Genomic DNA, 22,010 nt, shown 5'->3' on the forward strand with positions numbered 1-22,010 from the left:
AACTCCTCTTCTTAGCAAATGCTGATTATGTGGGAATGACTTAGGAAGTCAGCTTTAAACCACTTGACATACTGACATTAGCTTTTCATCTGCAGAATTCACTCAGATGTTTTAGCTGCTAAGTCATGAGCCAGAATCGTTTTAATTTCTGAGGGGGGATTAGAAATAGTGTTCTTCCTTTATTGGTACAAACCTCAACAGTTGTAGAATATTTGCACAAAGGTGCAATATATGATTTGTTTTAAAGTAGCTAAACACCCACCCTATTGTTGAAGGGCTTGGTTAACATCGCAGAATAAAAATTGTAGGATTAAACAAATTGGCATTGCTGGTTATGTAAAATGCATTAGCCTGTAATTTCCTGGGATTTGTGTTTTTATTCATGTTGGTAATGGAAAAGTCTATTCAATGTTAAGGCAGTGAGCTGTAGATTTACTGACCTTCCATCATAATGGTTAGGATGAAAATGGGGATTTATCAGAATTAGTTTTAAAAGGGCTTGCCAGGAATCATGTGGCCCACTTTCATTTTAGCACATGAGCTGGAATCTGATTTAGTCTGCAGGAAGCTGCCCTCCAGCAGGCAGCAACTGAGGAATATAAAGGATTTTCACAAAACATTGCAATGTTTTGTACCACGTTTTCGGAAAACGCTTCTGAGGATGTGAAAGATGTCAACATTAGTGGATGCTTAAGACCACTATATTGTCAGGTTCTTCCAAATGACGAACTTTATAGGCCGCTTTCATCTTCACTGATTGAGCTCTCGACAGCTGATGGGGAAGGTGCTTGTGTTATGATGGGGAAAATTTTGTTGGATATAAATATGGCAGTGTTAGAAGAAAATGGAAGTCCCTTAGAGTCATGTGTTCCTCGTGGACAACCCAAGCCTAATGAGAGTGGTAAGCATGCTTTTCATTGGCTGGTGGTACTTATTTCTGAGCAAACATGCTTTTGATGGCACTGCTAAAGGGGGGGAAAACAGCATTAAAAATATATGTACAAACTGAGTGGTTTTTATGCAACATGGAAAAAGATTATTTCTTCTGCAAATCAAACTAGTAGGCATTATCCTCAATCTATAGCATTGAAAATATGGACTTCATAATGAATATTTTGTAACAGTGGTTTTTGTTTTTATTTCTGTTTAATTTTACTTGTGGAAAGCATCAATTTTTAGCTGTCTCTATATGATACCAAAAAAATCAAAATCTGATCTAATGTGCAGATTATGGTAACCAAGAATAGCAAAATTATTAGACTCTTATTTTATTGTGATATTCCCAAGAATTAGAATTTGATATGTGTGTGTGTGTGTGTAGTTGCTGCTAGAAATAGGCGAACATCAGGTGTGCATGACAGGTACACGTGGATTAACTACCAACATGTATTCTAGGAGCAACTTTGCGGAATACAGTTAAGACAGCAGCTTTCTTTCTTAGCAATGCTCTAGAAAGGCATAACCCAATGCTCACCTCTATTACAGTTTCTTTAAAATATGTGGTCTCCTAAGACCTTCTGCTACACAGAGCTGCCTCACCATGGAAGATAACTTATGTACATTATTCAACTTGCACCATGAATTTTATAAAAATTTCTTGCTGATAGGCTCACATATTTAGAAGAGTAAGAAATATTGAGGAAGAAATTACTCAGTTTCTCAAGAAATTATAAGAGTAAGAAATTCTAAGACATCTTGACAACATGTGTCCACTTATTTCTGTTGTAAAATGGCATAGAAAGATTTGTCTTAATATTTTAGAGCTAGAGCTATCACTGTTAGAAATCTGTTAAACAACAGTTTTTGAAATGAGATTGGGGGATGGGAATATTGGATTGATGGTACTTTTTCCGTGCTTAAATGAACCATTTTGAGTTAATAATAATTGATACTGATTGAAATCTTCTGGCCCTCTGTGTTGTGCGAAAACAACAACAAAGGTTTTCCTAGTTATCATTTTGCTTTTAAAACATAATTCTGTAATACTTGGAGTCCAGGAAACATAAGATGGCAGACCAAATTAATTTGAATCTATTTGCACTCCTACAGGTCCAAGTCTACCAATGGCAACTGTTGACATCAAAAATCCAGAAATCACCACTAACAGATTTTATGGTTCACAAGTCAACAACATTTCATATACCAAAGAGAAGAAAAAAGCAAAAGCAAAAAAGAAGAGGTTAACAAAGGCAGATATTGGAACTCCAAGCAACTTCCAGTAAGAGCGCCGTTTCTTTTTTATAACCTTCTACAGATAGACACAAAAATTCATTTGGGAAGAAAATCAGTTTGCAAGTAATACTAAATAGGTGCCCTTTTAAAGATTTTATCCATGGTAATTTTTGGAAATGGCGGTATTAAGTTAAGGTAGTTTAAGATGGACCACCCTTGTGTGTGTGTGTGTGTGTGTGTGTGTGTGTGTGTTTAAAGGCCCAGGGTAGCTTACACAATAAAACAACAATACAGTAAAACTCAGTATGAAAATCCTCCAAAAGCAGGAGAAACAAAATAGGATGATGAAATCCAGCAGAGCCAACAAAGCCATCAATTAAAATTGGCAGCTGTGGCATGCTTGAAAGTGTGAGCGTGTCTTCTTCTAATACTGAAACGTCACCAAGCAAGCCTACCTAGGGAAGGAGATCCATAGATGTCCCAAACGGTAGGAGTACTCTTGAGGATGGCTTCTGAGCGTAACTGGGCACTCATGGTAGAAGGTGTGGTCCTTGGGATACATGGTCCCTAACCATTTAGGGCACTCTGAATTGGTCCCAAAATGAACCAACAGCCCAGTGTAGTTGCATGAACACCATGGTGTTCCCTCTAAGTAACCTAGCTATGTTTTCTGCTAACTAACTGGCACTTGTGAAAAGTATTGGCCTATGTGCAGGCATCTGATCTGGACATTTGGTTGTTTAAAGCATTTTTACCCTGATGAAAAGAGTTGGCCTGTTAATAAAAATTATGTTAAAAAAAAAAAAGAGTTTGCTGAGTGACTTCCAAAGAAGAATTGCAAGACAGTCCCTTCCCTTAGCCATACAGATAAAGACTTACAGGTTGGGAGAGAGAGAAGGAAAAAGACACGCTCTGGCACTAGTTCTCAGTTGTGTATTTGGTTAGCTCCCAACAATCAAAACATCTTTTCTGAAGTGGATGTTGGTTGACCTTACAGGGTGGGTCATCTACCTTCTCAAGCCTATCAAAAATCTGCCAATATCTCATTGGTCCCTGTATGGTAAGGATTAGCAAACACAGATAATTGTTGCCATTGAGGGTGAGATCCAGGTGTTTTTTAGCACTGGAAAATTAGAGGCACCAGGGCTTTTTCTCAGATGGAACTTGTCGGAACTCAGTTCCGGCATCTCTCAGGTGGGTGCCATTGCCATTCTAAGAGAACAAGAGAGGCGATCATAGTGAGTTTCAGCACCTCTTTTTCTAGAAAAATAACACCAAGAGTTATTTAGTGACTGCAATTGATAGCTACCAAATCGATTTGTATTTGTGTGTGTTGGTGTTTCAATGTTTCGATGTTGTATCTATGTATATATTGTAAATTGTATAATGTTTCCCCCCCCCCCCCGATGGTTAATATGACTGTGATGGTTGAAACAGCAATAAACAAACAAGCATCAGATCATGTTTCATTGTACATGGAGAACTTCAGATGTCCCAATAAAATACATACGGGTTAGGTTAAAGAGCTTAACCAATCATAATACTAATATCAGAAGCAACTTTCATTATGTATTCTATCATGTATGCATGGTGTCTTAGCTTTTGTTGTTGCATGCAAGCAGACTTTTTATACTGAGTAATTAGGTTTCCACTGAGATCCTTTATTTAGATATCTCAGTGGGCAGACTTCCATGGCAATCAGCTTTTCTGTCACTATTAAGCTTATCCTGCAGTTACACAGAGCTGCACTGGGCACGTTCTTGATTTTCATGAGATGACAGTGAAATCCTACTGCTGTCCCAAGTGTGCATCTAGCATGTACTCAGTCCGTTTTCACCATGCAGGGCAGTCACGAAAAAATGCTGAATATTCCTTGGCATACACTTTGCTGTAGAAGGTGAAGCACCTTTCCATGCAGAAAGTTTGAAGCCCACTTATATTGCCACTGAAGGATGACGAGCATCCAGTGGCATCCATGATTTCTAACAGTGCTATACTACTGAATGCTGAAGGCAAATGGTAAAGGACATGGGGTGGCGCTGTGGTCTAAACCACTGAGCCTCTTGGGTTTGCCGATCAGAAGGTTGGTGGTTCGAATCCCTGCGACAGGGTGAGTTCCCGTTGCTCTGTCCCAACTCCTGCCAACCTAGCAGTTTAAAGCACGCCAGTGCACGTAGATAAATAGGTACCACTGCGGTGGGAAGGTAAACAGCATTTCTGTGCACTCTGGTTTTCGTCACGGTGTTCCATTGCACCAGAAGCGGTTTATTCATTCTGGCCACATGACCCGGAAAGCTGTCTGTGGACAAACGCCGGCTCCCTTGGCCTGAAAGCGAGATGAGCACAGAAACCCCATAGTCGCCTTTGACTGGGCTTAACCGTCCAGAGGTCCTTTACCTTTTATCTTTTACTACTGAATATGAATACGAAATAACACAGTAGGGAAACTTGTACCTGGCAAATGCAATTTAATGAAAACCCGGCTCCTTATTTAATAAAAGTTGTCTCCATTATAATCTTAACTACTGAAAATGAAAAATGGACTTAATCAGTAGAGTATAGCCATTTTTTAGGCTTCAGGGACTCTGTTTTTGAAATGTGCTAAAACTCTCTTAATTGAGATTGATACTGTTTAAAATTAAAATGCTATCAGTAGATCTCTTCGCACTGGCTATTTCAGAGTATGTGTGGAATCTGTGGAATCATTTAGGCACAGAATGCTGTGTCTCATCCGAACCATTTTCCATTTGTATCAGTTGATCAATTATAATGCAATAGTTTATCACTGTGAAGCTTATATATTGAAATATGTAATACTCCTTATATATTCTAATTTTGCATTTCATTTTTTCCCTCTAGGCACATTGGACATGTTGGCTGGGACCCGAACACAGGTTTTGATGTAAGCAAGAAAGAGGATGGTTAACTGTTCCAAAACTCCAAGCGTTCTACAATCATTCTATATTTATGTGAAACAAAAATTGAAAGGAGGGCAATTGTAATTCATACTTTTTTTTGTCATGAAGATTTTTAAATTTGCCATGCAAGCCAATTTAACTAAGAATGCTTTGAGCTTCATGCCTGAAAACAGAAATCTTCCCAGAAACTATGCTACATCATTGCCACACAGCCCAAGGTTTTGTGTGGAGAAATTTTTCTAATAAAAGGATCTGTGTTTGCTAAACCAAAAAAAAAAAAAAGTAGCTTCTAACGGCTCTAATGTTTCCATTAGGTTAACAATTTGGATCCAGAGCTGAAAAACCTGTTTGACATGTGTGGAATTTCAGAGGCTCAGCTGAAAGACAAAGAAACATCCAAGGTTATATATGATTTTATTGAAAAAACAGGAGGTGTGGAAGCTGTTAAAAACGAGTTGCGTAGACAAGGTGAGTCCTCATGCCATCCACTCATGCTTTGTAATACCTACAAAAATGCAGGGTTTGAGCCAGACTTCACTGTTGGTCCAAGTTCTACCTTCTGCACTCTTCCTGAGGCCTGAGAGGATGGGCTGAGGAAAGGGGATCAGCTAAACTCTCTTCTCCCTGCTGCCCCAATCCGTGGGAGCATCCCCTGAGCAGAACTCGGGATACTCCTGCAAGTGGGACCACAGTATGAGTCCAACCCATTACATCAAGTTGAGGAATGCTTCTCCAGATTTTTAAAATGGATTTCTATTTGCACTTTTTGTTAAACACACTTAATTTGAAATAGAATACACTTCGCTTTGACAAAATCTCCGCGGCCAACAAACTTTTCTGTTTTAAACACCATTCTGTATCTAAGCCAAAATGTTTAAAAATTGAGTCCCGAGCAGGGGGTATCCCAGGAGTGCATTACTCTGTAGAAATTGACTTCTCTGGGTTTGTTTGTTTTTGCAAGTAGTTGCAATGGCCAGCTATAATTGGAGAACCAAGAATTTCTGTCATGATTCAATACTTACATGGCTGATTGTGCCTCCGTAGCATAATTATAATGGTGTAGACGTAGACAGCAGAGGCCAGAAACTGACAGTTTAATGGAAGTGGATTAAAGAAAGTAAATGAGACTAGGATGCTTCAGAAAAAGTTAATATATGTTACATTTATGATGTAGGTCCGCCACTCTGGAGTGGTATGTATGAATTCTAATCTTCAGAGTTCTTTGCATTGCAGTGGTGTGTGATGCACAATACCTACACATTTGGGTTAAAAAATACCAGATTTAGGAATTGATACATCAATACATAATTTGTAACCATTTTATATAGTTAAAAGTTGTGGCTTTTTTCCATTGGATATTACTGGTAAACAGTGCCCTGCATTTATTTTTTGTTAAAGTCACTAACCTGCTGCCCTTTGGTGCTTCAACCTACCGTATAATATGCCTTACAAAATATATATCCTTGTTTGAAGTGTGTGTGTGTGCGTGTGCTTTAAGATCTTAATTTAGCAATTTTGAACAAAGGGCTTCCTTGTTCTAATAACAAGAGACCCCGTACTTACAAGTGGTTTTCATCATGGCTAAGTAGAACACATTTTACCAATTATTAGCTTTTAATTGGGTTTTGGGAATGAACTGCTCTGTACTTGCTCTGAACACAGAGATGTTTGACCACTAGTAGAGATTGTGTATGGAGAAAGATTTGAGTCTTAAAGTGCAATCCTATGCAAGTCTGCGCTCAGAAGTAAGCTCAGTTGAGTTTTGTGAGATGAATAGGTATGAGACTGCAGCCACAATCTTGCGAAGCGCACTGAGGCCATTCACTAGTGAGGTGGTTTCTCCGATGATGACTGCAAGTAGCAGGAAATAATATTAGAGGGACCTTAATAATATTGATTGGTGATGCATATTCCATCCTTCCTCTTCCTCCTCTCACTGTTAAGGATGGGTGGAAGAGTCGAGCTGCCATTTTGAAATTTAAACAGAGAATGATGGCCTATATGTATATGTCAAGATTAACTTGAATATGCTAGTGCTCAAGATCTGGGTGAGCTAAGGCCTTAGTTCATTTGGCTACTTAAAGTTCTTCCAAAATGAATGCCTTTACACATATACCTATGCCTCAGTGGCCTCCACATTGAGATGATTTGCTGGTTTTGATGTGGGGCTATGGTAAAAAGTTATTCAGAACCTTCCATTGATCGTTATATGGAAGTGGGGATTAGGCCTGCCATCTGTATTGGATTCCCTGTTGCAGTAAAAATGTGCCTAAATCAACAAAGCCATGTTTGATTTACTTTATAATGACAAATGAGCTATCTTGGGCAAAACGATATGTTGCCCATTTTCTAGTGTATGAAAACGCTTTACCCATTTTTTTTAACAGTTGGGTAACACAGCCAATTGAGAGCAATAGCTTTGTGTGAGGTGGAAAATTTTCAAATTTCAGTGATTCTAAAACACAAAGTATTAACCTTTCTATGGAGAGAGTTGGTTCCTTTTGGAAATGCTTTGCTGCTGTGTTAAGATTATCCTCCTAAAGGCTGTGAGTATAAAACTTCAATGTCATGAAAGCCATGCAGATAGACCGTCACTTGTAAATATTGGCATTGACCTGTATAGAATTTGAGAACATACATTCTTCCCCCTACCCTACTTTTTCCCTTTTGCTTGGTGTGCAGAGAGTGGTTTGTTGCAGTTGTGATGCTAGCTGGGTGAGAGACCAGATATGCTCAGCTGGAAACTAATATATTTTTTTAAAAAAACTGATAAAATGGTAGTACAGTGGTAACTCGGTTTTCAAACATAATCTGTTCTGGAAGACTGTTTGAGTTCCAAAACGTCCAAAAACTCAATGCAGAAAATTCCAAGGAATCCACGTGCCATGTTCAGCATCTGAGACGTGTTCAAAAACCACAGCATTTACAGGTTTACAGCATTTGAAAACCGAAATGTTTATCGGCCTCGGTCCAGTATATCTGAAGGAGCGTCTCCACCCCCATCGTTCTACCCAGACACTGAGGTCTAGCGCCGAGGGCCTTCTGGCGGTTCCCTTACTGCGAGAAGCCAAGTTACAGGGAACCAGGCAGAGGGCCTTCTCGGTAGTGGCACCCGCCCTGTGGAACGCCCTGCCACCAGATGTCAAAGAGAACAAAAACTACCAGACTTTTAGAGGACATCTGAAGGCAGCCCTGTTTAGGGAAGCTTTTAATGTTTGATGCATTAAGGTATTTTAATATTTTGTTGGAAGCCGCCCAGAGTGGCCGGGGAAGCCCAGCCAGATGGGCAGGGTATAAATAAATAAATTATTATTATTATTATTATTATTATTATTATTATCATCAACAGAGACAACTGAGGTACCACTGTACTGTCACTGCAGAAATATAGCAGCGTGAACTGCCCTTTATTGATGGATATGCATGTCCTGAACTTATCACATTTGTGATGGAGGACAGACTGCAAACTGAGTGAGGTTCCCCGGGGGAAAGGCAAGGGAACTGAGCTCTTCTGTAAATCAAAATGGTATTTTTGATGCAGCTCTTGGTCGGTGGGGAAAGCTGTCCCTCCGTAAGTGACTAAGCACTTGTTTGTTTTTTGTTCTCAGCTCCTCCACCACCTCCACCATCCAGGGGCGGCCCTCCCCCTCCTCCTCCTCCCCCACCACCACATAGCTCGGGGCCACCTCCCCCTCCTATTAGGGGAAGGGGAGCTCCTCCCCCACCTCCTTCAAGAGCTCCGACCGCAGCGCCACCCCCTCCGCCTCCTTCCAGACCTGGCGGTGCAGTGCCGCCCCCGCCCCCCAACAGGATGTATCCCCCTCCTCCTCCAGTTCATTCTTCCTCGGCCCCCTCCGGCCCCCCTCCTCCCCCTCCGCCACCTTCGGGTGGTTCTTGTGTGCCTCCTCCGCCTCCCCCACCCCCTCCCCCTCCTGGTCCTCCTCCGCCACCCGGTGTCCCAGTCGAGGTTGACCATCAGCTTCCAGTTCCTGCAGGAAATAAAGCAGCTCTCTTAGATCAAATCAGAGAAGGGGCCCAATTGAAAAAAGTAGAACAGAGCAGTCGTCCGGTCTCCAGCTCGGGAAGAGACGCGCTACTTGATCAGATACGGCAGGGTATACAGCTGAAGTCTGTGAGTATCACTGGGGTTTTTTGTTCTTTAGTTTTGCTTACTAGCAAAATTTTGTGTAGTGTGTATCGTAGAATCGTGTTGGAAGGGACCCCAAGGATCATTCTGCCCAACCCCCTGCAATTCAGGAATCTCAACTAAAGCATCCATGACAGGTGGCCATCCAACCTCTGCTTAAATGGCCTCGGTCCTGTATACCCCCATTGTTCAGCCCAGACACTGAGATCCAGCGCCGAGGGCCTTCTGGCAGTTCCCTCATTGCGAGAAATGAGGTTGCAGGGAACCAGACAGAGGGCCTTCTCGGTAGTGGCACCCGTCCTGTGGAACCCCCGCCCTTCAGATGTGAAGGAAATAAGTAGCTATCCTGTCTTTAAAAGACATCTGAAGGCACCCCTGTTTAGGGAAGTTTTTAATATTTAATTGATTGGGAGCTGCCTAGAGTGGCTGGGGAAACTCAGCCAGATGGGCGAGGTAGAAATAATAAATAATTATTATTATTTTTTATTAAACACCTCCAAGGAAGGAGAGTCCACAACCTCTGTAATATAGTACTATATGTTTGTCACAAGAATTTCATTAACTGTCTTTTCTGTGTCAAATGCGAATTCCTAAAAATGCTCTTGATTTTAAACCTTCGGCACGTTCTTCCACCTAAGTAGACTTTTGGTGATCGAGTAAAAGTACGAAGCGTAGAATAATCAGTCTGCCCTTGTTTCTGTTTACTTGAAGGTATGCTCTAGCCATTGGCTTCTCAGAAATTGAGTGCTAAATGTTCTAAGTTCTATGTACGCTTCTACATTTCTATATTCAATCACCTCCACCCCAGGTATCTGATGGGCAAGAGAGTGCGCCGCCTACGCCTGCTCCCACCTCGGGTATTGTGGGAGCGCTAATGGAAGTTATGCAGAAAAGGAGCAAAGCCATTCATTCTTCAGGTAGCGCATTAAATCAGTCTTTGTACAGCTATGTGCAGTTTGTTTCTTTGAATTAATACCCACGTTTATAACATGGATTATAGCATCTATTCTATCTGCCGATATAATAATATTTAACAAAAAGGGATTATAGGCTTATCAGCAGTGTGAAGTTTTAAGAAAAACCTGTATTGAAAAATAGCCTTGTAGGAACCGTAAAAATTATATTAATCAACAGTTTGCTAATTTATACAATTCTAGAACTGCTTGTCACAACCCACACAATGGGTGTAATTTATGGAAGCTTGTTTCTGTTTCCATAAGCATCCCTTATTTAAAAAAAGAATAGGTTATTTGGTTATTCTCCTGAACCGGATAGATTGCTTATTTATTTGGAAGAAGTATATAGATAATAGCAGGAATATTACAAATATTTTGAAGCTGTCACTTAGGTCTTAATACTGTGCCACCATCAAGAAAATCATGTTTTGGTCAGCTGTTATTACAAAAATCATGGGGTAGGCATAAATAATATGCACTCTACTCTGAAGGAAAGTAATATACAATTACTATGCGACTTAGGACCTGGGTACTTAAATAGTCACAATTTTTCACATACATGCCCAGGCATATTATTATTACTCTTATTGTTATTATTCCTTACGGTGCAAATGCCATTCATTACCAACTAAATGGGGGCTGGGGGCGGAAATGGCAACACTAGCTTTTGCTGAATGTTTAGTTCTTGCAAAAATAACTTAATTTTTTTCTTACCATTAGATGAAGATGAGGATGAAGAAGATGAAGAAGATTTTGAGGATGATGATGAATGGGATGACTGATCAGTATATTATATATCATATATATTTTTAAGGTGAAATACTAAACTACTTTCTGTCTATGGATTCTGTAAAATTATCATGTAAATGTTCTACCAATTTGCTGTATATTTTTGTTGCCTTTTGCTTTTTTATTAATCTGTGCAATACCTCATTTAATCTGTAAAGGTTTGTCATAATCCTATACAAAGTTACTCCCGAAATTAATGTGTACAAGTTTACACCAGGTTGCTCAGTGTACATGTGAACACTTTCCATTCCATCAATAAGGGAGTTTTAATGTAATATGCGAGATTGACAAACACACCTTAAATGTATTTAGTTATAATGCAAGAAGGAAAACACTATTTTCATACCCTACTTTTTCTGTATCTAAATTTTCTTATTAAAACCTAGTATAGCACTACATTCTTTAAGCAATGCAGCTCCTAGTTTTAGCCCCTTCATCTTGGAAACTCTGCCACGTGGGTGAGGCTGATAAAACAATGAATCGTTGCAGTTCATACCGCTGCGATTTAAATTTAGCATTTAAGCTGACATAAAACAATCGTAAAATAATAATAACAATAATAAAGCAGTTGTGAAAATTTCCCCTGATTCTGGAGCACTGTGTTTCCTGCTATCGGGCAGCGTTGACACCTTGAATGCTCAATTTAGGAACTTCCCTGTTGGTTTCAGAGTGTGACATCTCTGATGTAAGCCATCTCTGATGTATACTATCTACCTTTCACAATGAAGAGGAGGAGTCTACATTTATGGCAACTGCTGCGGGCGTTTATTTATTTTTATATGCTGTTTTTTACTGAAGGGCTGTGGTTATAAAGTTTGCTCTGAATGATAGCAGATTTAAATTAATTTTAAAATGTGTAGGGCATGAGAATACTAATAAATGAATTTAGGTGGTGTCACTCTGCAGTCTTGATGGATTACGGTATAAACCCAACACAATTTAGGCACCAGATCTGTGATCTAGAAATTGAAAGCATTTATACAGGGATGGATGGATGCCTTAAATATATACTTCTCCTGAGTGACAGGCTTTCCTAAAGCGATGGGGAACGTTTCTGGGGGAGAGAAGGGATATGAGCATGAATTCTTCACTGATGTTTCCTTTCAACTCCCTTTGGCTGGATAAGCTGAGACTGGGTAGGCTCTGTGCCTGTCAGCCTATTTATGTTCAGAGATCCACTCCTCGCATGCACCCCTATGGGTTTATTCAAGCATAATGGGTCAATGTTGCCCTGTTTCCTTTGGACACTAAATCTCCAGGTAGAGCTCACTGAACTGCTTGCCTTTTGAGAGGGTCTCACTACTGCAAAGTTGGTCTAAACCACTGCTTTTTATACGCACTGAACTTGCATATTGCAGTTTGATTTGCCTCACGCTTAGAAATGACGCCAAGGGATGTGCTTGGAAATCGCGTTCCGACGTACGACGGGGAAAGTTGAGTTCTCACCTTAATTTTCGTATTTACTAATGGACTTAACGTTTGGATTATCTCCCTATTTTATATGCAGGGTGATGCATTTAAGATAGGCATTGGCAGTGCTAACCCCATACTTGCAGCAAGGAGACACTGAAGTAGAAAACACTAGGAATAATCAACTTGCCTCGCTGCCGCACAGTGTTTCAAGGGAGGAATATCTGGCGTACAATTAACACATGCTTCTTTCCCCTCTCCCCATCTTCTCTATTCATGGTATATTGGATGAAATTTGTATTTGCTGAAACCCAGTGTTGGCTTGATCTTGGCAGGCTGGACCTGCAATATGACCTGGCTTGGATATCTTAGTGCAGTTATAACGTATGTCTAGCATCCGGATTTTTAATACTCGAGGGAAACAGGATTTTAAAGGTTATGTTGATGAAGAGGGAGGTGTTGGAAGCAAAGCTACGTTATTCCGATGAGGGTAACTTTTGTTTTAAGCACATGGCTTGGGAAAGGAGAATTTTAAAGGTCTCCTCCTCTCCCTGCGGTTGTAGCCACAGCACTGCCTGCTGCTGGAAAGACTTTCAGCCACTGTTGCTGCTAGTATGGCTTGAGGACTGCGGGCAGGTTGGCTGAAGCCTGATTTGAATGCTCTGAAGTAGGATTAAGAATGTGCACATGAGAGGGAGGATTAATGGCCTTCGGGACAGCGTTTAGTGCTGTCTCTCCAGCTCTGTAATCATAAAGGGCATTTTTCAAATAGATCTTGCTCAGGTGGCCTCCAAAGATGTTACTTACTAGCATGAATAAAGCACATGCTTCTAAAGTCGAGAGAACTTGGAAAGATTTAATATTTTATGTCTGAGATATTTGTGTAATCCATTAATCACTTGCCCAACAGGCTTTTGTTTTGTTTTGTTTTCCTATAAAGTGTATCCACATTATTGCACAAAAGTTCAGATGTTTTGCTTTCAATAGCATATTGTACGGTCTTAATTTAAGGCATGACTGCGGTTACAGTTAGGCTACAAAGTCACAGCTGCATGTTTCTGCATTTTCCCATGTGGGCTGGAGGCGACGTTTCATGTCATTGAATCACTACTGCTAACAGTTGTAACAAGGCAGCTTCATGCACCAGTTAAATTGACTGTCCAGGTAGCCTTGGCAATTAGCAAATGAGCCTGAGGCCTATATCTCAGCACTACACATAGACAATATCAACTAGCCGCTTGTACTCTGAAAGCATCTCAATCGTTCAGCTTTCCGTTTCATCAAACTGAAATTCTTGGTATGTGAATTTTCTTTCTCTTTGGCTTTTTTTTTTTTAATGTACAGTGAATAGGATGTTGCACTGGTGGCAATTCATCATGGAGCATAATAAAATTAATTTGACTCAAAAACACGGTGTGGTGTGACTTTTTCTTCTTCTTGTCTTCTAACTCATGCACAGGTTATGCTTCAGCCAGGATAGCAAAATCCAACATTACCATAACTAGCTCAAATTGGAAAGTGGATTGTGTTCTTAAATAAGTTTCAGGAGGGAATCTAATGCTCTGGCCCATAGGTCAAATATGACAGCTAGCCTGCTGCTCCCATGGAAACAATGGCTGTTGTAAACCAACAGATTGCATAATGCATTAATATTACAAGGTCAGGCAATGTTGGAAGGGGTCTGTGCATTAAAAGTCTTGTTGTCTTTGCAGTTGCTGCGTGTATTGCCTGCTCTCTTTTGCATAAAACTTAACGTATTTTTTGGTGACCAAATTGCATAGAATTTCACAAAGGAGATTTTATATCCACAAGCATCAAGTATTTTTATTGCCATCACCGGTTTGTTGCTATATCTTGGATAAATTCCTGGTTCTTCTTGCTAGTTGCATATCTGCACGTATAAGTATGTTGATCATATTAATAAAATCAGAGATTTAGTAGCTCTCTTGGCTCTTTTGTTCTCAGTCCACAGTGGTGTTTATGACAGTGCCTTCACAACAAAGGTAAGGGACCCCTGGACAATTAAGTCCAGTCTAAGGTGACTATGGGGCGCAGCACTCATTTCGCTTTCAGGCCAAGGGAGCCAGCATTTGCCCGCACACAGCTTTCTGTGTCATGTGGCCAGCATGACTAGACCACTTCTGGTGCAACAGAACACTGATGGAATCCAGAGTGCACAGAAACACGGTTTACCTTCCTGCCACAGCAGTACCTATTTATCTACTTGCACTGGTGTGCTTTCAAACTGCAAAAACATCAAGATTACAATATTTTTGTATACCTGACACATAAGTAGGCTGCACTTTTAAAAAATGTGAGTATCTTAACTTGCTGCTGACACACTGCTTGCAAATAGCTTCTGCAGTTTCCTGACAGTACAAGCCATGTGAGATATAGCCTGTTCATCCCAAGTTTGAATAAATTGTGTTAAAACAAAGTTTGAATAAACTGTTTTAAAACAAAGCCCACAACGACTTTAAAATAATTTGGGAGAAGAAAAGAGCTGTATGTGAAAAATGCATCCTGGGTGACAGACGTTCTAGTTTCCCAAATGCCTGATTTCTTTGCAGATTTCTTTCCTCCAACTTCTATTGAAGTACACTGCCTACTCAATTTTCCTGTTAGTTTTCCTGGAAATTGCCATTATCAAGCTTCTGTTGCAGATCCTAAAAGCCCATGTGCTTTAGCAACTTGTGTCAGTAGTTGAGATTCAAGCTTGTCAGGGACATGATGTTCCTGACCAGGCTGGGCTCTCCTAGTTCCACTTCTGTCACTCTAATGTGCATTCTCTTCCCTTATCACATACCCCAATAAGCTCCGTGTACTTAATGTCTTCGCTGCAAGCCTGAGTGATGTTGCTCTGCCTGTTTATGGCTCTTCGCTGCCAAAAGATCAGCATAAAGTCTTGCAGTTCTCTGTTTCTGTGGAGCCGGTTCAAAGCTTTTGACACTCCTGAACTTCTGCAAGGCCAAAAATAACACTTTGTTGTGGTCTCCCTATAGTTAGCCTTGGGGCTTTTGAGGTTTGCAAAGGCAGGGAGCACGTTGTTTATGGGGTGGGTTTAGCGCAGCAGCGTGTCAGCTGAGTCCTGCTTTCTCTTTATCAGTTACACATTAATCTTTTGTTTGAAAGAGGACCTGTTGTTGTGCACTGGCACAATTTCTCTGTTCTGGAGTGAAAGAAGCAAACTGCAACACCCCTCATTTCTGGGACCAGAACTGCACAGAACCATTTTCAGAGCATGAAAGTACATCTAGTTCAGGGACTCCAGCTAGAGGTCCCCTTTATCTATTCCCTCTTTTTCTTTTGGTAGCTGTTTTTTTTTTAATCTATTCTCTCATTGTATTTGGGTAAGCATTGCAAGCAGGTGACGGATCGGTTGAAGGACCTTGTGTGAGAGGTGGGGAAGGGGAAAGAAACCACACAGGATGAGAGGCTGTGAGAAGAGAGGAATGACTCCAGGTGAGAGCTGGGAGGGCTCCCCTCTTTCTGTATGGCAGAGGTTTTCAACCTTTTTGAGTCCATGGCTCCCTTGACCAACTGCATTCTTTCTGCGGCACCCCTGTGGGGCTCAGGAGCCCAGTTATGTCACCCCTTGCCTGACAGAGCTGGCAGCCTCTCACCCTTTTTTGAACATCCTTCCTTGTGGAGTGTTGCCTCAGCCTCCTCTCCCCTCTCCTTGGGAGTCCTCTGGGCTGCTTCTGCTCCCCTGGTCTCTGAGCTGCGCCCCCTGTCCCAAAGAGAGGTGCCTCCTCACACTGACCCACAGGGACCTGGGACTTGTCTGTCCATTCCCAACAACAAGGTGGACTGGCTGGCTTGCTTTCTCCGAAGCCACCTCAGCTCCTGGCAACCAGCACCCCCTAACCAGCCCCAGAGGCACCATTCGCCTGGGAGCTTGTAGTCTGGGCTGCTGCAACAAATAGCTGTCAAGACTTTGGGAAGCAGAGATGCGAGAGGGCACTAGAGGAGGGAAGGAAGGAAAGAGGGACAGAGGCCAGTGTTGCCCATGGCAATCCTGACCATCATTCAAGGCATCCCAGGGTGCCACGGAACACTGGTTGAAAACCACTGCTTTGTGGGATAAAAGTTATAGCAGTAAGAGGATGATATAGTTCTCTTTTATTCCTTTTTAGTTTTTTTATTACTTCTTTTGATTAGTCCCCCCCCCCTTTGTTGTATCACGAAAATCTCAATACAACTTTATAGCAAAAAAACTACCCACACCCATCTAGTTCTGCAATATAACACATTGAATATTGGTGCTTAATCGCTATTCAAAACCAAACACACCGTCGAGGGCCTTCTGGTGGTTCCCTCATTACGAGAAGCCAAGTTACAGGGAACCAGGCAGAGGGCCTTCTCGGTAGTGGCACCCACCCTGTGGAACGCCCTCCCACCAGATGTCAAGGAAATAAACAACTATATGACTTTTAGAAGACATCTGAAGGCAGCCCGGTTCAGGGAAGTTTTTAATGTGTGACATTTTAATGTATTTTTAATCTTTGTTGGAAACCTCCCAGAGTGGCTAGAGAAACCCAGCCAGATGGGTGGGGTACAAATAATAAATTGTTGTTGTTGTTATTGTTAATTTCATCCAAGATTTCTGCTTCACATGGCCAGCTCCCATGTTTTGGGGTGCCTTGTCTGCTTCATCCTGCACTAGGTATCTGGCAACTTCTCTTCCCCCTCTGGACAGAGGACATGCAACAGCAACTGTTGGTTGCCAGTATGAGTTGTCCACCTGATTGGGTTGCCAAGCAGTGACATTTGCGACTACCACTAACGGAAAACGCCAAGAGAAATAGATGCCTGCTTCCTGGGGGGTCAAGGAAGGTGCCCATTGTGTGACAAATGTTTCCTCAAGGTGAGGCCTTGTTGCAGTCCTGAGGAGCACTTCTCCCTTGTGGGCAGTCCCGGGCCTATAAATGGACAACCCAGGGAGGTTACCTTTCCAATGCCAATATTATTTGAATTTTCCAGTTACGTTGGCCTATAGTTCATCATTACTATATTTTCATGATTACTTGGCAGACACTGGAGCCATTAGGCCAGATTGAGAGCTGGGTAAGAAGAGGTGAAATCCCCCTCGGTGGGCTACATTAAGAGATACTGAGGCTGTTACTTTAAGGTCCAGCTTGGTGGTAGGCATGCCTGATCCATGTTGGATGTAGAAAATTAGATCTGGCTTAAAACAGTTGCCCCTTCTCTCTAGCCCTCTAGCAAGGAACAGATAACACACTGTTACGCAAGTATAGAAGTTTTACTTACGAAAGCCAAAGGTCTGATTCATGCATTGCTCCATGCAGCAGCAAGGAGAACACAGGTAGATTAGGTAAAGGTAAAGGGACCCCTGACCATTAGGTCCAGTCATGACCGACTCTGGGGTTGCGGCGCTCATCTCACTTTATTGGCCGAGGGAGCCGGCGTACAGCTTCCGGGTCATGTGGCCAGCATGACTAAGCTGCTTCTGGCAAACCAGAGCAGCGCACGGAAACGTCGTTTACCTTCCTGCCGGAGCGGTACCTATTTCTAACAAGTTATCAAAACACAGTAAAACACCAAACGTTAAAAAAGGAAAGATTTTAATTGGGAAACCCTCCCCACCATGAAAGGACTGATCCAGGACTGATCCCTGCCCGCTCCCCCTCCCAAACACATATCGCAGTGACTGCTTATTAACACTTCGTTTTTAAACCAGGAGGTCCTACTCAAGGGAATCCATATCATGTGTATTCTGACCTTCCATGTCATGTTTCTTGGTAATGGTAATTGCAATCACTGTTTTATGTGGGAAAAGGCACAGAAACCCTGCAGGATCCGACCAAGAGCTTTATCTCTTTCAGCATTTCAAAGGCGGCCAGCTAATTGCTTGCAGAGAATATATAAAAGTAGGAAGTTTATTTTTTATTTTTTTTTACTTATGAACAGCCTTTGTATCTCACCCAATAACTTTATCTGAGCAGTGAGCAACATAGTTTAAACGCCTTTAAAAAGAAATTAGAAACAAGCAAAAGTCAAAACAATCACAATAGAAATGAGAAGCTGCCGAGAAGAAAGCTGCAAAACCATCAGCAGCGATCCATATAAAAACAGCAAGGAAAAAACGCCCCTAATTTTTAAAAGAATTTTAAAACCAAAAGGACCATAATGTGTACCCCCAGTGAGCAGCATTCAGAGCCATACAAACATCTGTGTTTTCATGGTTACAGATTTCCAAAGAACCCCAGATCTCAAAGGAATTTTTGTGCCCAAAAGTACCCGTATGCTTGTCGGTGGATATTTTTGTTTTCTTGTTGGGCTGTGTATGTGATAAAGGGGGACCATACAGGGGTGAAAGCATCTTCTATTTGTCCCCGTTTCAGTTTATTGGTTAGTGAAATATACTCGGAGTCGAGAGTGGATTTCATGCTCTTTATTCAGCTCATAGTGGTGAAGAGGAATGGAAGTTTATAAACCAGAATGTCTGCTTTATATACATTATTTACACAATGGGCCCCACGTGATTGGCTAATTCCGGGATTCACCTGTTGACCAATCAGGTTGCGGATTCACTTCCATTTGGAGCTGGATTGGGTGGCTCCTGTGGACCAATCAGACTGCTGCATTCTGGACCCTATTGTTCTAGGACCAATCAGACTGCTGCATTCTGAATCCTATTGCTCTAGGAGTTCTAGGACCAATCAGACTGCTACCTTTTGGATCCTATTCAACTCAGTACATAACAGTTAGCTTTTCTAATAAGGCTGTTTCCCATTGGTCCATGCTTACTCCTGACAGGTCTCTCCAGTGTTTGGCTATGACACTTCTGGCTGCTGAGAGTAGGTGGGTTATGAGCTTTTTATGATTGTGAGTGGGTATTATGATCTTGGAAGATGCAAGAGAATAGTAAATGAACCCACACAAGGGACGCTGACACAAAACCCCACACATACACAAAGTAGAAGAATAGGAGCATTGCCAGCCGAGCCCACCCCACTCACCATTCCCCCCCCCACTTTCCCCTGTTTTCTTCCTAACCTAACACTGTATGTAACAAGAACAACAATAATAAAATTTTATTTATATCCCGCCCTCCCCAGCCGAAGCTGGGCTCAGAGCGGCTAACAACAGTAAAATAATACAGCATTCTAAAAACAATTCATTATAAAATCAGTTCAAATCAAATTGATGGCAACCATTGCGCAACCATGTCTCACAACTGATGAAACTGATCTGTAGAAAACGCAACTTGAAAAAAGAGACAATGCAAGTACAGTGGTACCTCGGGTTAAGAACTTAATTCGTTCCGGAGGTCTGTTCCTAACCTGAAACTGTTCTTAACCTGAAGCACCACTTTAGTTAATGGGGCCTCCCACTGCCGCTGTGCTGCCGGAGCCCGATTTCTGTTCTTATCCTAATGCAAAGTTCTTAAGCCGAGGTACTCTTTCTGGGCTAGCGGAATGTGTAACCTGAAGCGTATGTAACCTGAAGCGCATGTAACCCGACGTACCACTGTATTTTTGCAAACTAAGAAATATATATATATCCCCAATAGTCAGCACTTTGGTGGTTCTTGAGATGACATGGGGGGATGAAATAAGATCCCCTCTGCCTCCCCCCACAATGTAATTTCTATTACATTATTGAACAAATTGAAAATTTTGCCGGCGTGCTCTTGAAATACAGCCAGCTTGTCTTAGCAGCTGCTATTTGATCGATGCAGCGCCACTCATTGTCATACTTGCAGCATAGTCTAAGAACTGGATCCAGAATTTAGTAATCTTTCTGCATAATTCTCTGTGAGCAGCTGTGCTGTCATTTTAAGAGACTAGGAGTTCTTCCAAGAGACACAAGGGCAAACAGCTCTTCAAATGCGACCTTCTGCTTTTATTATTTCTACAGAGGTTGGGGAGTTCTAATTTTGTAGTATCGATTTCATGCTGCTGGAAGGGAAAGAGGAAAACAAACTTTGCTCACCATTGTGATCCCTGTCGACCTGGATCCTTATTCTTGTGTCTAACATCTGAATGGAAAAGTGGAAAGGGTAGGGGACCGGGGCATTTTCAGTCACTTCTGAGACTTAACATGTTCAATGGTGAACAGTCTGTACAAATGAAAAACTATTTTTTGTGAAGCTGAGGCTCCAATACTTTGGACACCTCATGAGAAGAGAAGACTCCCTGGAAAAGACCCTGATGTTGGGAAAGATGGAGGGCACAAGGAGAAGGGGACGACAGAGGATGAGATGGTTGGACAGTGTTCTTGAAGTGACAAACATGAGTCTGACCAAGCTGCGGGAGGCAGTGGAAGACAGGGGTGTCTGGCGTGCTCTGGTCCATGGGGTCACGAAGAATCGGACACAACTAAACGACTAAACAACAACAATTTGGAGGGGCTGTTGAAATGCCTGGACCCTGGGCAGGTTCTTGGTTGTGTGTCATACCGGTCACAATATTAAAACATCAATAGCAAAGCCATAAAATATGAATTGAGACCGTAGTATACAACTTGTGCTGTGTTCCTACTAGTCATGGGCAATTTCCTCAACAAAGACTACCTGCTTTTAGATTTAATGCTGGAGTACTAATACTGATAGTCCAAAAGTAGTTGTTCTCCTTTTTAAAAATAAATTTTATTTTTGCATTTTCAATTTTACATAAACAAATGAATTAAATAGATCAACATATAAACCCTTCTGACTTGCCTCTCACACACCCCATTGTGGATCATAATGTAATGATCTCCCCCTCTGCATCTCTGTCATAACTCTATTTTTATAAATCCTTTGTCGATCCATAGTTCAAATTTTTGCTACAAGTTTTCTGCCAATCCTACCAATGTATGTAATTGTTCACAATAGCTTTTCAAACAAATTATAAACTTTCCCCATTCTCCTCTTCCTGGTTTCTAATTCCTCCTGTAAGTTTTGCCATTTCGGCGTTGTTCATCAGTTTTGTCTGCCACTCTTTTTCTGTCGGAGTTGTACCATCTTTCAATTTCTGGGCTAAGGGACTCTGCGCAGCCATGGCAGCGTACATAAATGGTTTTGTCTGGTCGTTTGGGATCTCTGACCCTATAGTGCCTAAAAGAAAAGCTTCTGGTTTCTTAGGAAAAGTCACTTTCAACATTTTTTTCTGTTCATTATATATCATTTCCCAGACTTGTTGTTCTTTATTAGTTGCTAGCATCCATCTTTCTTGGGAGACAATGGAAGAGTGTGCCTTCGGGGATGAAGTCAAACCATTGGAGAGTTACAGCACCTGCTGTGGCTGTAGAGATCGCTACAGGAAAGACATGTTTTGTTATAGCTGGGGCAGATGAAGGCGTCCAGTTGTGCTGCTGCAGATACACAATTTCTTTTCTCAGTGCTCCTCCCAGCTGTCATTCTCCCTCCAATCGCTGTTGTGGATACACAACCTGACTATCTGTCTCCAGGTCAGGGGTGCCAAGCCCTTTTGCCCCGTCCTATATTTTTGGTGTAGAGACCGTGCCCCCCTCAATGTCCGCAAAATGCAGAGGTGAAGTGTGGGGCCCACCACGGCACAACTCCAGTGGCCAGCTCCTTCTCCTCCACCTCCTGCCACCAGTGGCGGCACCTGGAAGAGCGTCTCCACACCCATTGTTCTGCCCGGACAC

General features: G+C 41.8%; 1 protein-coding gene across 2 annotated transcripts in view; it reads left to right on the forward strand.

Annotated features, from left to right (window-relative positions):
• The window catches only part of WASL (WASP like actin nucleation promoting factor), a 34,046-nt gene extending 20,245 nt beyond the window's left edge, over positions 1-13,801 (forward strand). Inside the window, exons 6-12 of one of the 2 annotated variants that reach the window (XM_081928855.1) lie at positions 2,050-2,218; positions 5,032-5,074; positions 5,405-5,558; positions 6,265-6,282; positions 8,699-9,222; positions 10,046-10,154; positions 10,914-13,801. In XM_081928855.1, the coding sequence (XP_081784981.1) occupies positions 2,050-2,218; positions 5,032-5,074; positions 5,405-5,558; positions 6,265-6,282; positions 8,699-9,222; positions 10,046-10,154; positions 10,914-10,975 (1,079 nt within the window). In that variant the 3' untranslated portion in view covers positions 10,976-13,801. The remainder of the gene's footprint in view (positions 1-2,049; positions 2,219-5,031; positions 5,075-5,404; positions 5,559-6,264; positions 6,283-8,698; positions 9,223-10,045; positions 10,155-10,913) is intronic. The other variant, XM_081928856.1, reaches the window with a different exon arrangement.
• Positions 13,802-22,010: the final 8,209 nt, after the last annotated feature.

The sequence above is a fragment of the Podarcis melisellensis genome (assembly GCF_964234715.1).
Source record: "Podarcis melisellensis genome assembly, chromosome: 10".
NCBI classification, from domain to species: Eukaryota; Metazoa; Chordata; class Lepidosauria; order Squamata; family Lacertidae; genus Podarcis; species Podarcis melisellensis.